The 16,916-nt window shown below is 44.7% G+C and overlaps 2 protein-coding genes across 3 annotated transcripts in view; one reads left to right on the forward strand and one right to left on the reverse strand.

Annotated features, from left to right (window-relative positions):
* The window catches only part of cep162 (centrosomal protein 162), a 64,126-nt gene extending 55,188 nt beyond the window's left edge, over positions 1 to 8,938 (forward strand). For both annotated transcript variants that reach the window (XM_062539218.1, XM_062539216.1), the window contains 4 exons: positions 4,905 to 5,046; positions 5,731 to 5,829; positions 6,275 to 6,409; positions 8,270 to 8,938. In XM_062539218.1, the coding sequence (XP_062395202.1) occupies positions 4,905 to 5,046; positions 5,731 to 5,829; positions 6,275 to 6,409; positions 8,270 to 8,473 (580 nt within the window). In that variant the 3' untranslated portion in view covers positions 8,474 to 8,938. The remainder of the gene's footprint in view (positions 1 to 4,904; positions 5,047 to 5,730; positions 5,830 to 6,274; positions 6,410 to 8,269) is intronic.
* A 2,227-nt stretch (positions 8,939 to 11,165) lies between these two features.
* On the reverse strand, positions 11,166 to 16,487 carry mrap2a (melanocortin 2 receptor accessory protein 2a). Its single transcript, XM_062539751.1, has 4 exons — positions 16,367 to 16,487; positions 15,839 to 15,938; positions 11,581 to 12,042; positions 11,166 to 11,289 (listed from the first exon to the last, which is right to left on the reverse strand). Exons 1-4 carry the CDS (start codon positions 16,485 to 16,487, stop codon positions 11,166 to 11,168), a joined length of 807 nt encoding a protein of 268 aa, XP_062395735.1.
* Positions 16,488 to 16,916: the final 429 nt, after the last annotated feature.

Consider the following 16,916-nt stretch of genomic DNA (forward strand, 5'->3'; position numbering starts at 1 on the left):
TTCATCCACTTAGTGGGACACACTTAATAACACAGGCGCTCTTGGCCCATGAACAGCGCTTAGTGGATCAAGTTTTCATAGAAATGACATTTGAATGCATATAGTCATTCGTACACTTACGCCTCCATATTTTAGTCCATTAACAACTATAACTACAGTGAGGAGCATATGTATTTGATACCATGCTAAAACAGGAATATAAAATCATCATTTGACAATTGATCTTAATGCCTTAATTAAAAAAAATGAGTAAAAATAAAACCGCCAAGGACACCAATTTTCTTTGTGATTGAAGAATGTTTCGTAAATAAATAAATGTTTTCCTTAAATGCTAAGGGAAGGAAGTATTTGACCCCCTATGTAACCCTATGGGAATTTAACACATAGGGTTAACATAGCCAGGCAGATTTTTATTTTTTAAAGGCCAGCTATTTCATGGACCCAGGATATTATGCATCCTGATAAAGTTCCCTTGGCCTTTGGAATTAAAATAGCCCCACATCATCATATACCCTTCACCATAGCTAGAGATTGGCATGGTCCTTTTTCCAATAGGCCTATTAGCCTGTTTGATTTGCATTGAGCTCAATGAGCATCAAACAGGCTAATAGGCCTACTGGAAAAAGCTCCATGCCAATCTCTAGATATGGTGAAGGGTATGTGATGATGTGGGGCTATTTTAATTCCAAAAGCCAAGGGAACTTTATCAGGATGCATAATATCCTGGATCCATGAAATAGCTGGCCTTTAAAAATAAAAAACTGCCTGCCCCTATGTTAACCCTATGTGCTTAATTCCCATAGGGTTACATAGGGGGTCAAATACTTCCTTCCCCCTAGCATTTAGGAAGAACATTTATTTATTTACGATACGTTCTTCAATCACAAAGAAAATTGGTGTCCTTAGCGGTTTTATTTTTACTCATTTTTTGAATTAAGGCAATAAGATCAATTGTCAAATGATGATTTTATATTCCTCTTTTTAGGCAACTTTAGCATGGTATCAAATACATTTTCTCCTCACTGTATATACACTATATACACTATATTGCCAAAATATGACGTCGGCCCACCCTTTGCATCTATAACAGCTTCAACTCTTATGGGAAGGCTTTCCAAAAGATTTAGGAGAGTGTTTATGGATTTTTTTTACCATTCTTCCTGAAGTGCATTTGCGAGGTTAGACACTGATGTTGGACGAGGTGACTGGTCCAAGTCTCTGCTCTAATTCATCCCAAAGGTGTTCTATTGAGTTGAGGTCAGGAGGCCTCTATGCAGGCCAGTCAAGTTCATCCACACCAAACTGTCATCCGTGTCTTTATGGACCTTGCTTTGTGCACTGGTGCACAGTCATGTTGGAACAGGAAGTGGCCATTCCCGAGCTAGGCTTGGCTCTTTAGTTCCAGTGAAATGAACACTGAATGCTTCAACATTATTGACCAAGAGATATTTGGACAATTCCATACTCCCAACTTTGTGGAAAAAGTTTGGATATTTACATTTTTTTTTTTCATTTAGGCATTAAGATCAGTTTCCAAAAGATGATTTTATACTCCTCTTTATGTTCAACTTAAGCATGTGTTCCGATACTTACGGAGGGCGCTGTATGTGGTTCTTCGTCTCAAGGCCTCGTTTGATTTTATTCCGTTTGAGTACTCGGTGGAGGCAGAAGTAGATCACAAAAAGAGCAAAGGAGAAACAAGAGTGCTCTGACCCAAGGATGAAGAGAGAGCGGCCAGAATGAATTAACACATGTGAAAAGATCTCAAGAAGAAAAGCATACGCAGTGAATTTGAAAAGATAGCTGGAACACATCTATGACCCATGCTGGCAGACAGGTTGAATGAGCTATGGTTACAGAAACAGAAATAGCCTGAATAGCCCTATTTATCAGAGACGGCTGTTTTTCTCTCTGCTGACGAGTGAAATTTAGTTATGTAATAAATGTTGTAGCAGTAACGAGTTGGAGAAAAGCCAGTAGTTGAACAATTTTGAGCTCGTGATTGAATCCAAAGTCGTAATTGCTATTTGGAAACGTGATGGTTCTATGCCACCTGAGGGTATGCAGCTGCCAAAAATGCCATGATTGAATTGATAGTTGATGAGATTTCATAAATTTAGTCAATTACATTATTAACTAGAAAAGCACTCAGAGAGTGTAAACCTCCGCCAAATGAACACATAACCGCCTCCTGCATCCAGTGATATGGATCACTCCCACTCGTTTCTTCCTTGGGTCATTTCAGACCTTCCCTCATCTGGGTGTTCCCATTGTGCCTTGCACGGTGATTTCATTCAGTGCTAAGGCAGTCTGGAAACTAACACCCAAATTTTCGCCTGATGTCGGCGACCAATCACAGAACAGGGGAGAAAGCGAGACCATGATGAGCTATGCACAGGCACATTTGATAGACATCCGTGGCGCCCAATGAACGGATCTGGGCATTTTTTCAAATACGAGAAAATGAACGTCTGGTTGCCAGACCACGTCTCATTTGAGAAGTGGTAGGCGCTAGCCAGGCTAGACCTTCCCTGAAGATTTCATCGAAATCCATCCATAACATTTTGAGTTATCTTGCAGGCAGGCAGACAGACAGACAGAATAATGCTGGGAATTGTTCGAGTTTAGGCTTGTGGTAGTGGTATCAGTTTAAGTCCAAGTACATTAGTTCATGGGTAAACAAAACAAAGCAGAACATCATCATTATCCCTCAGGCTCTCAAATCAAGTGCCATTCAGCAAGGCCGATGGGCTTACTCGAGTATCTTAGCTAGGGAGATTTAATCGTGACTTAAAATGAAGGTAATTAATCGCTGTCTAAAAGTAGCGCAGCAAGCAGTTTCACTGCGTTGAAGACTTAAGTCTCTCTAGCTATGTAAAGTAAGTTATATAATGTATAGGCTATTTACATTCTGACTGATATTTAAAAAGGCCCAGTAATGTCCAGCATTCTGTGTGATACGGCTGTGGGTGTGAGAGAGAGATCCTGAGGTAAAAGCTACGAAAAGGTGCTGTTGCTATGGATATGAAGGGTGTCTTGAAATGAGACTGCACAGGGTTTTAATATGCCAAATGGCTGTAATTATGAAATGATTAGTACCTGTAGCCCGTACTGTGAAATCAAGGTAGGTTTCTTAATCAAATCAAATTATCACCTTTTAGAGGTATGTTTTAGGGCATATCATTTGTGTTATCTATTTGAAATTGTATTTGTCAGGGCAGAGTGAATATAGTTATGCAAAGGGTCTTTTCTTTCTTGGCATCCAGGATTTTCAGTAGAACATTGTCAATTACGGTTGTTAGCGACCGTTAGTGCTACCTGGCTGTGTCACTTGTGTTTGTGTGGTTTTGCCATGCCTTTAGGTCGTCAGCTCACTAGTCTCCGATCAAAGCCTTATGTCACTTTAAGTTCGTAAATGAATTTCAGGGATTTGTATTTGCGTAGTGGTCCTGATAGATAGATAGATAGATAGATAGATAGATAGATAGATAGATAGATAGATACAGTACTTTATTGATCCCCAAGGGGAAATTCAAGGTCCCAGCAGCTTAAGACCACACACAACATACATTACAATGTAAACAGGAAAATACAAAGCAAATCAACAAATCAACATGACTAAAGGAGCAGTAAATACTATAGATAAGGATGTGCATGAATGTACTGAGGATTGGTACTGTGATCCAGTATGAGGTGTGTGTCCAGTTGGTAGTGCAAATAAGTCCAACAGTGCAACAGAGCAAGATTAAATTCTAGTGACCAGCAATAAATATGTACAGTACAAAGTAAGCATAGTAATAACAGTACTAGTATAAATATATAGACAATTAAAATAAACATAACATAGTAATATAAGAGTTATAGCAGCAGTGCAAGGATAGTTAGATATGGGTGCAGACATTAGTCATTGGTCAAATATATGGACAAAAAGAGAGGGTAGACATATAAGCCATGCCATGTAAGTATATAAGAGGGTGGAGGTGCAGATATACTATGCAAAGTCCAACTCTCCTTTTCCCTTCAGTGAAGCATTGTTCAGTTGTATGGCCCTGGGTACAAATGACTTCCTCAGTCTGTCCGTTGTGCATGTCATGGAGTGTACAGGTAGTCTCCAGCTGATCAAGCTCTTCTGCTGTAGAGTGTGTAGTACTAATGACTTGGCTTAAAAAAACAAACAAACAAACACACACACACAAAATAGAAACTATAGAAACGAAGGTCTATAATTATCTGTGCTGGGGCGGTGGCGGTGGGTGGGTGGCAGGCTGCTGAGACGTTAAGGGCCGTGGTGTGCAGCTCCAGTCGATGGAGTGAGGCGCAGTGGGAGAACACTCTCACTCTCGCGCTGCAGCCATCGGCTCCACTCTGCTGCGCCAGGGGCACGTGGCCTGGAAGAAAATGAGATTTTTTGGAAGGACGGACGCTGAAGAGCAGGGCTTTGGACCAGAATTTGAAAGGGACTCTGTGAATTATGCCAGAGCTTTAGGGGACACTGGCGATCAATGGAGCCACTGAGTGTTATTGATCCATTGGCGAGGGTGGTACGGCTTTCTGCCGCATTGCATTGGACGGAAGGAGATTAATTTATGTGCAAACTTGTGGTTCTAAAAACACCATAATAAACCATACACTTTGTATTTTGTCACCCAGCAATGGCTGTATGACAAATAAGACATTGTTTGTTTGTAATAGTAATAACTTGTTTTGCCCTATAATTAACTTTTTTGATACAATAATATACAGTTTTAGTATACAATGTCTGAATTTTGAATGATCTAAAACTGCAAATTTCACTGTGACTACAAGTCTTAGTACAATCCTCCCAATGGAAGTAAACATTACATTTGTTGCAGTAAGTCTTGTCTGTTGTTTGAAGTCATCTTCCTATTCTCTCCCTGTGGCAGGGTCAAGGAGCACAGTGCCCAGCAGCTGGCCTTAGTCTCTGCTGACCACCAGAGGGAGCTGGAGAGACTACGCACCCGCCATGCCCTGGAGCACTCCACCTCCAAGGTGGCCGAACTGACCAATCAGGTCAGCTCTCAGGAGGTGAGTCCCTTGGAACCAGTTCAAAGGTGAAGTCTGGTAGGATCCAGCTCCCTAGGAGCTCAGCCCAGGCTGTAAAGACGGCTAGCCAATCAGAGAGCCTAGCTACACGGTCACATCCTCCTCCACAGTGCTAATATCAGCTACTGTGTTGCTACTAGCTACGTGTTTTAAAGACAACAAAAGAATTGCAGAATTCTCAACCTTATGTTGAGATGAAGGAATTTGCATCCCAGCAGGAATCTGCTTTTTGTCGCTTTCAAAGCAACACTGATGTTTATCTGTGGTTGGGAGGCACAGTAGTTCACAGCCTGGGAACTGATAATGGCCGGGTTTCCCAGATTTGTTAAGTGCTAAGAACGTTAAGGAGCGTTCTTAGAATGTTCTTAGGGCGCTCCTAAGAAGTTCTTAGCACTTAAGAGCTTCTTAACGAATTTGGGAAACCCAGCCAATAAAGAAGACCGAACAAGCAGCGATCCAGCAGCTTCCTCTCTCTTCGTCTGTGCTGTTTAATCGCTGGCTGCAGTGGTTGAGGAGGTGGTTGAATAGCTGAAAACGTGTAGGTGGGTTTTCAGCAGGTGGGCAGTTCACATGGGGGCACGTTCCATGGATATCTTAGGGATGGTAATTGTGTGTGTGTGTGTGTGTGTGTGTGTGTGTGTGTGTGTGTGTGTGTGTGTGTGTCAGATCATGGTGCGTCATCTGCGTGATCAGCTGAAGGAGCTGCAGGGTACCAAGGAGGCGTTGACTGTGTCCAAACTCCGAGAGGACACTCTTCAGAGTCAGGTGAGGTCCCCTCCTCTGCCCTTGATCCTCAGACAGCCGTGGCAGACGTCGTTCAGCAGCGATGTCTTTAACATTTTAAAGGGGCCCTTCAGTTCCTCCTCTCTATGGCTGAAGTCCCTCCCTGTTATTTTGAGCTCTCCATCATCTGCTCTGCTCTTTCTCACTGACACACAAACACACACACACACACACACTACTCCTTTCCACTGAAAGATGTGAGGCCCTGCTGTGCTCAGTGGAAAGCATATTAAATATTTGTCCTTTGGCAGACTAATCTGTGCACTTGACAAATAAGAACAAAGCTACAGCTTTCTCTGCTACAGCTTCTGCGTCTCTGACATTAAAATTGATTTTGAAATATTATCATTTGGTTGTGTAAGAATTTGTAGCTGTTGCTCTGTATGTCTTAAGTTTTTATACTGTGTGTGTGTGTGTGTGTGTGTAGCTGACGAGGTTGCTAGAGGAGCTGAAGCAGGCCAAAGAGGCGCACAGTCCAGAGCTACGTCACTTCACCAGTCTGGAGCGCAAGATCCACAGCATGGAGCTCCGCTACACAGAGAGAGAGAAGGAACTGCAGCAGGTACACACACACACACACACACACACACACACATGGAACACATTGGGATGATGAGATCGGTAAAAAAGAGACTTGAAGAGATGAAGAGTGGTCGTTTAAACTGCAGCAGGTGTAGAGTGTTTTCCTTCAGAGACTCCATTACCATTACCAATTTCCTGTTCACGCCCACACCATAAGAAGACCCTGGGGATCCCCACGAAGCTTAACTACTAGATAATGCAGAGACACTGCTGTCTGAGGAGAGATCTTCACGGGGGGTTAATCTGACAGGAGAGAACCATGTGGACACACACTGTGACAAAATAAAGGCAGACCTTTCAGTAAGAGCAGGGTACAAGCTATTTCAATACAACAACGGAGAACATGACTTCATCCTCCATTCATCATAAATTATCATCATCATCGTGTCCATTCATCCTTAATCATTGTCATCATTACCCTCGTCATCATCATCATCACTATCATCATCATATCCTTCCATTCTCTTGTAATGTTAGCTGAATACAGACCATGTGTGGCTCTGTATTAACTACAGTTCAAGTCAATGGAAGAGTGCCATTGTGATCGTAATGGTGTGTTCAAGTCAATGGAATGGAAGAGTGCCATTGTGATTGCAATGGTGTGTTCAAGTCAATGGAATGGAAGAGTGCCATTGTGATTGCAATGGTGCGTTCAAGTCAATGGAAGAGTGCCATTGTAATGGTACGTTCAAGTCAATGGAGGAATGCCATTGTGATCGTAATGGTACGCTCAAGTCAATGCAGGAGTGCCATTGTGATCCTAATGGTGTGTTATTAAGACAACCCGAATCCTACACAACACCTAAAAGTAAATCTGTGGAGGTTCAAGTAAGGTTCAAGTAAGGTTCATCTTGGGAGCATTGACCTGTAACAGGACAGAGGACACGGAGCACAGCTGCTGAAGTACACAATCACACAGAGACTGGTATTGGAATGGAAAACATGATGAGAGAGGGAGAGAGAGACAGAGAGAGAGAGAGAGAGAAAGAAAGAGAGAGACTTCTTCAGTCTAGTTTCCTGATGGGCAGACTACAGTTCAAAGCTTGATCTGACTGTTACAAAAAAACAAAGAAGAATGAAGAACTGATTTTGATCCTGTCAGCGTATGTTGTAGAAACATCACTACATTAGCCATTATAATGTGAAGATTGCTAGTGTTAAGGTAGGACTTGAATGGATTTAGTTTTGTTTTGTTAGTTTTAATTTTGTTCAGTTATGTGAAGAACGCAAGGTTAATTGATGTTGGCACATGTGCCCTTGTTGCTAGGGAATGTGTAGATTAGAATGTTAATAAAAGACAGCTGTCTTGTACAGCAGACAGTAAAATAAAAAATGGAAATGTGAATCTCTTGTAACATTGAGGGGAAGAACTCAATCACCAATTGAGCATGTCTTAATATAGTCTTGTGTTGAAGTTAAACTAATCAGTGAAGTGTGTGTGTATGTGTGTGTCTCTGTCTGTCTGTCTGTCTGTCTGTCTGTCTGTCTGTCTCTCTGCCTGTCTGTGTGTGTGTGTGTGTGTGTGTGTGTGTGTGTGTGTGTCTGTCTGTCTCTCTGTGTGTGTGTGTGTCTGTGTCTCTGTCTGTGTCTGTGTCTGTGTGTGTCTGTGTCTGTCTGTCTGTCTCTGTGTGTGTGTGTGTGTGTCTGTCTCTGTGTGTGTGTGTGTGTGTGTGTGTGTGTCTATGTCTCTGTGTGTGTGTGTGTGTGTGTGTGTCTGTCTGTCTCTCTGTGTGTGTGTGTGTCTATGTCTCTGTGTGTGTGTGTGTGTGTGTCTATGTCTCTGTGTGTGTGTGTGTGTGTCTATGTCTCTGTGTGTGTGTCTGTGTGTGTGTGTCTCCAGGTGATTGCTGAGACGCGCGTGGCGACGCAGGCGGAGCTGCAGGGTGAGCTGGAGCGCTGGAGGCAGTTGGCTCAGAGCCGCAGCCGTGAGCTGGACGCCTTCCGCCTGGAGCTGGACGCCATCCTGGACGTGCTGCGGGAGCTGCAGAGGCAGGGGGTGGTCATCCCGGCCCCCGAGCGCACGCGCATACCCTGGACCAGATGACCGCTATCATCCCCGGCACACCCACATACCCTGGACCAGATGACCGCTATCATCCCCGGCACACCCACATACCCTGGACCAGATGACCGCTATCATCCCCGGCACACCCACATACCCTGGACCAGATGACCGCTATCATCCCCGGCACACCCACATACCCTGGACCAGATGACCGCTATCATCCCCGGCACACCCACATACCCTGGACCAGATGACCGCTATCATGGAGACGGATGGAGGGGGTGACGGTGGCGCTCACGGCTGCCCCAGAATGCTCCTCTCCTCTCCTCTCCATCCTAGACATCTTGCTGTGTCTTGTCAAATGCCCCTCCAAACCTCACAGGGGTAGGACAGTTAGGGTAGGGAGGGATTTATTTTTTTTTCCCCAGAGCGCAGTTTTGCCCTCTACTGCGCCTCCTTTTCTGGGAGAGATTGTGTGTGTGTGTGTGTGTGTGTGTGTGTGTGTGTGTGTGTGTGTGTGTGTGTGTGTGTGTGTGTGTGTGTGTGTGTGTGTGTGTGTGTGTGTGTGTGTGTGTGTGTGTGTGTGTGTGTGTGTGTGTGTGTGTGTGTGTGTGTGTGTGTGTGTGTGTGTGTGTGTGTGTGTGTGTGTGTGTGTGTGTGTGTGTGTGTGTGTGTGTGTGTGTGTGTGTGTGTACGCGCCCTGCTCCATCCCCTCCACACACTCGTGGCCAGAGATGATGTGGAGTGCAGAACACATTCTGCCACTTGGCATCGCAGGAGGTGTGAGTGTGAGTGTAGCACCATGGCTGACTGATCTAATCTCCGCGCCAAGCAACACCAACAGCAGGAGGACAAGCCAACTCGTACACAAGCTGTGTATGTGTGTGTATGTGTGTACTGTGCACGGGTACATTAAGTGTGTGAGGCTTGAGAGTCTGATGAAGACACACTCTTCTCAGGTTTGATTTTGCGACGTTCCAGCACAATCAACAAGACGACAGCAATTGCATTTGCAAGTCCAATGAGGACTTGGTTTTTGTATTTGTGCGTTGATAGAGATAGAAAAGTTTGATTTATTTATAAGGGAAATCAAGTGGTTTTAATACAAAAAGGCAGAATAAATAGCATTCTTTTTTTTATTTTAAATCTGTGTATATGTCTGTAGCTTTTGTACAAAAAAATACTACAATTTCAGCTTCGTTCCTCTTATTATTAAATTTCATTGCCTCCTCCCCATCCTTGCCTAATTTAAATGCCCCTACAAAGCCGAGACCATCTCTTTCACTCAGGGCAAATTGTAATGCTGCACTAGGGCCGTTCTATGTATTGGATAACCCATGAGAAAGCTTTCAGCAGGCACACACATTCATAAATAGAGGAACATCAGAGAGACAGAGCTTCCTTAATGAACACTTATTGGTGTATGCTTTTTTTCCCCTTCGCTCCAAAGTACGAGAGATTTCAGTTCATTGAAAAGCACTGCTACAACGTGGCTGCCTTTTTGATGTCTGCTTGCTCCTGCGGGGTAAAGACAGTGAGACTCATTACCCGACAAACACTGTGCACAGTTGCTGCAGGATGAAGGGCGATTATGTTGTGTTCCTTGTCCTAAGGGGACAGCATGTCGAAGATGGGGCGGTCTAGAATTGGCCCGCAAAGCCCAAGGAGAGCTCGTAGTTCTCTCCCTTTTAGAAACCTAATGGACACATGAGAAAGCTGCGTGACGTTCAGTTCAGACCACGTCTCATAGTGTGCATCAGTGTGTTTGGCGCGGAGGAAAACAAACACAAGAACACAAACACAAGGTTGGCTGTGATCCATAAATAAGTAGTTTGTGATTTCTTCCTCTCAGTGCATGCTTCCATTATACATGATCCTCCTCTTTTTGGGTGATGTTATTTCACTCCTGCTTTTTCTGTTCTTCAGTCAAGGCCTGCTGCTGCACCACCAAGATCGACGGCAGAACGGAGCATGCACTAGCCCAGCTTGACTGTTGAACCACATGAAATGTGCTCGATGGTGTTTTGAGCCCCCAACGTCGTCTTCCAGGCAGCGCTGCCACTGTTGACTTAAAGGCAGTTAATCCTACCCCTAACCCTAGCGCCTTCCAGGCAGCGCTGCCTTAAAGACGACGGGGGCAAGCCGTGGTGTACTGGTTAGGGCTTCGGGCTTGGAACCGGAGGGTTGCCGGTTCGATCCCCGACCAGTCCACCACGGCTGAAGTGCCCTTGAGCAAGGCACCTAATGGTTACATTGGGTTAAATGCAGAGAAACTAATTAACCTCACGGGATCAAAAAAAGTATATATTCTATTCTATTCTAAGACAACATTGGGGGCTCAAAACACCAAGAACACAAAATGCACAGTCGGGCTACTGTAAGAGCAGCTGGTGCTGAGACAACATGTACATTTCCTCTTGCATCAAGGTGTGCTGGGATGATCTGGGATGATTAGCATTCCCGGTTGAACATTATATACTTTCCATAAGGTCTTCCAAAAAGCACTTCCCAAATTGTCCGTCGGATTGCAGCCGGGCCAGTTGTATTTCTGACTGCCTGATCTTTTACACCAAAAACCAAAGAGTGAGGGGGAACAAGGATGACTGCTACAGAACATAGAATCCACTTTTGCAGTGCCCTTTCCACCAATTACCTTGAGCCCCTTACATGTCTGGCCTTCCTCTAATCTGCTCTTGGGAGAGCCAGCGAGTGGAACTACCCCCGTCTCCCCTCAGTGCGTCTCAGAGCAGACGGAGGCCCAGTGCGGCGTGGGTCTGCAGAGCTCTCCGCACATCAAAACGCCGCGGCGGCGGCGGCCCATCAGGACTAATACGCTGCTGCTGCTACTGCTGCTGCTGCACAGAGGCGGGAGACGGAGCACACTTAAGCATCCGCTCAGTTCCACTCCAGCCAAGATTCCAAACTCAAAAGGCCTGACACTGAGCGCGGTTTCAGTGGTGGAGGTGGGTGGGTGGGGGATGAATGGCAAAACTGCGAGCCAGCTCTCAGGCGCCCACAAGTACTCTTTTCTTTTCTTTTTTTTTTTTTAAAAGGCCATACCTCAGTCCACTAGTCTGTCCAGTCAATCCATGCTGAAAGCGGGAGTCCGAGCGCTAGCCACTAGCCACTAGCCACTAGCCCGCTACTCCAGCGTGTGGTCGCCGCGGGCGCCGTTCGGACCCCTGTCCTCCCTGTCCAGGATCAGAGGGGGGTCCACGAGCAGGAGGTCGTCGTCCCCCAGCGTCGAGCTCAGCTCGCTGTTGACGAAGTTGGGGATGTTGAAGTGCGCCAGGAACGTCGACGGGTCTCTCTCGGGGAGCGGCGCCCCGTTGACCCACGCCTCCTGCACCAGCCCCGCAAGCTGACCGCCGATGGCGGAGGGCCGGCCGCCGCCGCTGCCTCTGACCCCGCCGGGGTGCGCGGTGGCGCCGCTGGAGCGCCCGTTGGCGGCCTGCTGGTCCTCGTTGATGTAGCAGTGGAAGAGCGAGCGCGACTCGTCCAGCAGGGGGCGTGAGACGCCGGGCGGGCTGCCCTGGTGTTCGGACAGATGGCCCATGTCCTCGCCACAGCTGGTCAGACACGCGCGCTTCTCACACTGCTCGGAATTCCTGCGGAGAGAAACGGGACAGGAACAGTGACGTTCTTTTGGGCTTCTCTAGAGTTTAGACGGTCCCATTTAAAACAAAAACGTTGGTCCAGCCAGGTCTGGCCTTATTCATGATCGAATAGTGCATGATTACTGATTCAGAGCACAATGTGACATTTGGCTGTCGGACTATACCGTCCCATTTAGACCAAAAACGTTGGTCCAGCCAGGGCCGGTCTCTGCGGTCACAGAAGACCAGTGCTAGGTAGCACGAACGCTCCGAAGCATCCAGCCCCTGACACAGAGACACAGAGCTGTTAATTATGCTCATTAATTAGTGAGCATAGCAGCCAACTACTACTGGCCATATAAGGTGGCCTTCTTCATAAGGTTTGTTCTTTTGCCTTTATTTTTGATATTCTATACACAACTCTGCAAAGAGATGGTATGCCCATAATAGATAGGATAACATAACATAAACATCAATATGAATAATGTTATTTATTAAGTGTACCTGAGTGGGTGTTTTATTTCTACAGAAAGCCAGCCCCAGGGACTGGGAGCACCACATATCTCCACATAAAACGTTCGCTCACATTGTTGCTGCCACACATGATGGAGGGGAGAAGTCTACTTTATAGCTGAGACAGCAGTGATAACCGGGGAAGCCAGAGCACATACTGTATCATCTGATCATCAGCACTAGCAGAATGCATGACATGAGTGAACTGTCTGGAGAAAGACTCCATTTCAAAGTACTCCTGCTGACTTGCGTTTACAATTACATATCTTCACTTGGATGATTTTTTATCCAGAGCAGTTTATGTTAAGTGAGGAACAAGATACAAGCTTATATTGCAATAAGAGACCGCACGCAACGATAACTGCATTTTACAATTTTACAAAGAGTGTGTGGTGGGAGATTTAGGAAAGATGAAGACGTTGTTCACCATTGTATTGATTAGCGCCCCTATATAGGGGGCTAGTATTGATTGTTTGTATTACATTGTTCCAAATATCTTTACAGCTCTGCTTCTACGGACAGGAGCTGCAGCACACAGAATGGCCACTGCTCATCTCCTCATGAATATGGATATGTACAGTGTTGGATGTACATCGCTCTGAGTTATTCATTACCGCATTTGCATAATCTGATATTCATGCAGGGGTCTCCCAAAGGTACATTCAGCTGTGGGTTCATCAGTGTTGAGGGAGCTCTTTAAAAAGTACAGCTTTGGCTGCCAATTACTTCACACTGGAAGCTAAGCTAACCTTGAGGCAAATCTACTTCGGTTGCTGGTTCTTGGCAACAATATCGCAGTAGAGAGTACTAAAGGTACTAAAGCTTTTATGGCTCACAAATAAAAACTTACTGTAGCATTTGATTTGGTGAAGCTCATCAGCATCATGAATGCATATTAACCAACATGTCCGAACAGGAAAACCATGACAGGTTTTCTCAATTGTTTACACACAAATACTGGAACTTGAGACAGTGCCCACAACATGTAACTCATGCACCAACCAACGCCCTGAACCCATTCTAAACTAAACTACAACTTCTGCTTTACACTCAAATTGCAGTTCTAAAACACACTTTTTTTTAAAATACTACACACAATTCTCTGCATTTCATTTTCAATTTTAATGAAGAACTGATGCCCTGATGAAGGCCAATATGGCCGCAACGCATAGGCCCATGTGCTTTTAATCCAGTGTTTGCCATGTATTATTGAAGGCTTTTTATATTTCCTAAAAATCTCGGAGTGCCTCTGCAAATCTTTTTTTTGCTTTTGGATTCTCACCTTACCCGTAGCAGAAGAGCACCTGAGTACTATTTTATAAACTCCTGAGTGCCCTAAGCCCTTTTGTGTTTTTTGAAGAAAATCTCTTGTTTTCACAAGGAACACACTGCCATTCAAAGTTAATGGCCCTACTATGCACACTGACTCATCATCACATGGGCACCTAGCTGAAAAAACCAGCCTGACCAGCTAAAGGTGGTTTGCTGGTTGACCAGCTTGTTAACCAGCTTGTTTGACCACCCTTTGATGGTTAACCAGCTAGACCAGCAAAACTCTCGCGAAAACACACCTTCAGCTGGTTTACCCAGTTTATGATGGTAATTCAGCTGGTTTTGATTGTCGTACCACCTTAAGCTGGTCATTTTAGTTGGTGTTGCTGGTCTACATTGCTGGTTTTTACTGGCCACGCCAGCTTATGTTGGTCATTCTAGAAAACCAGCTTGACCATCTTTGTCAAGCTGGACAGGCTGGTCACCAGCATGACCATCTTAAACCAGCTGTATCCCAAACGACAGGCTGGTCACACCAGCACGACCAGCTTCCTCAGATGGTCACGCCAGCATGTCTAGCTGGTGGCCTAACCAGCTACACCAGCAAAGACCAGCAATAAGAACTGTGTTTTGGGCAAAGACCAGCTAAAACCAGCTACCAGCCTAAGCTGGTTTCTTGCTGTTTTTTTCAGCAGGGCTGTCATACAGTTTTAGTAGCAATCAGAGCTTTAGCTTTAGTTGGATGTGTTCTGAGTATAAAAACAACATTCTCAAATATTTTACAACACACTTATGTACTGTCGTAATACGTGCAACACTGACTGATGAGCAAAATCAGTCCTCAATCCTTGGCCATTAAGAAGTGTTTTCCTTTCATCATAGTGTTCTGCATTGAGCACATCAGTGTTCAACGGGTTCTTACAAACCATCTCATGAATAGATATTTATATGTGTCATTTGAAAACGAAATACTATTTTGAGAATAAATAACATTGAGTGTTCTGAGAGTATGAGGCATGTTTTCAGTAAATGTGTGCAAACAATCGAGAAACGAAATCGAATTATACTATGACCTAGGCCTATATTCATTAATCCTTTTCTGTGCGACTTCATCTGTTTTCTGATGATCAGGCCCCCTCATTCCACCTATTCTAACCTGATCTTGTCTGCCATCCAAGTGATTGCTTGAATTGCACGCATAACAACAACAACAACATTTAATTTATTAGTCTCCATTACAGGCAGAGCAGTGTGTCCTGCAGACAGGAGGCGGCTCATAATATTCACTCTGAGGAGCCAACTGAACTATACACTACAATCCAATGACTAGGTAATTGAAACCTGTTGAGAGCATTTTGTAAATGCAAGTTACTGTCTGTTGTAAGCCTTATTCATGATCGAATAGTGCATGATTATTGATTCAGACCACAGTGTGGCATTTGGCTGTTGGACTGCTGGCTGGTGGAGCACCACAGGGTCTGCTGTGAGGGTAGAGATAAGGTCTGCTGGGTGTCTGCTGCTACACCTCCTGAATGCTAACTGCCCACTCACTGGGCATGTGTGGTTGCTACCTGGCGCTTTTATATATATATATATATTTAATTTAGCACCAGTCAGTGTGGTAGGCCTATATATAGGCAGTCATGGTGTGGCATATTAAACTATGAGCCAAGTTGCATGAAGAAGAGCTTGCTGCAAGAATTAATGAGCATGGCAGCCAACCATTCAGCAAATCTGCTCAGGTAAGATCAATGATTACATTGTAACACTGTTCATTTAATGAATCACTGGTCAGCTACCCAAAGAATGAAGATGAGGTGGTTAAACTGTGTGAGTACAGAGACTGTGTGTGTGTGTGTGTGTGTGTGTGTGTGTGTGTGTGTGTGTGTGTGTGTGTGTGTGTGTGTGTGTGTGTGTGTGTGTGTGTGTGTGTGTGTGTGTGTGTGTGTGTGTGTGTGTGTGTGTGTGTGTGTGTGTGTGTGTGTGTGTGTGTGTGTGTGTGTGTGTGTGTGTGTGTGCTTACTCTGGGTGTGGAGCTCCAGTCTTGGTCAGCAAGGTGAGGACAAAAAACATGAAGAGCACAAACACTGCCAGGCCCACCCAAAATCCGATCACAATGGAGTCTGCAGTAATACATAGCACACAGCATCCTTCAGTGCAAACAGTGCAGGGTTTGGAGATCCATAAGTGCACTTCAACACACACTGGAACCAGTGACTGAAGCGTTGAAGCATAGGTCAACTAAAATGTTTTTTTTTTTTCTTCTTTCTTTTTTTTTGAGATTTCACATATGGCTTAACTCACTTCAAATCTCAGTATCAAAATAAAAATAGTATTCGTATTTTCTTCATCATGACTTTAACCTTACTCTTCTTTAAAAGACAGGCAGGCAAGGTAGCCTATTTATGTTTGTTATTTTTGTAGCCTATATGCTGTTCAGATCTACACTATTTTCTTGCAGTTGTAATATTGTAAGTGGGTAAAATACTTAACAGTACATAACGCTGAACTCTGCAAGAAAACAAAGAGAAAGGACAGATAATCTACTCACATCGATGCGCTTTTAGTCCCTCGAACGACACGGGCTCGTCATCCTCGTAATATTCATATCTCCATTCATAATCTTCGCGGGGGCTTGTATTGCTGATGTTGTTTGATGGCAATGCCGACATCTTCGTTATAGCGAATTACCCCACCAAATCATGCAGGGAAGCCAAGCATCAATAAGGAAACGAACTCCATAGGAAAAAAAAAAACATTGATCTTTCTCAGACAGGCTTAAGACCTGCCTTATAGTCAATCCACTCAACTACTACTACTAAAAAAAAACTTCACGGGCAGGTGCAATTACTCAAAAAAGCGCTACTTACCCTTGGTGATAGTGTAGCCTACTGTGGAAATGATCTTATCCACTTATTTTTATATAGAACATGTATTTCAGCATCAGTGGCGTCAGAGAGGTTCACCCATTTACTGTAGAATGACGGGGGTTCCCCATCACCATCCTGCGTGCGCGCGTAAACACAGACACACCTCAAATGAGACCTAGAGCCAGTGCGCACTTCTCTCCCTCTCCGACCGGCAGCTCCGGGTTGGCTTCT

The sequence above is a fragment of the Sardina pilchardus genome, chromosome 6, assembly GCF_963854185.1.
Source record: "Sardina pilchardus chromosome 6, fSarPil1.1, whole genome shotgun sequence".
Taxonomy (NCBI): domain Eukaryota; kingdom Metazoa; phylum Chordata; class Actinopteri; order Clupeiformes; family Clupeidae; genus Sardina; species Sardina pilchardus.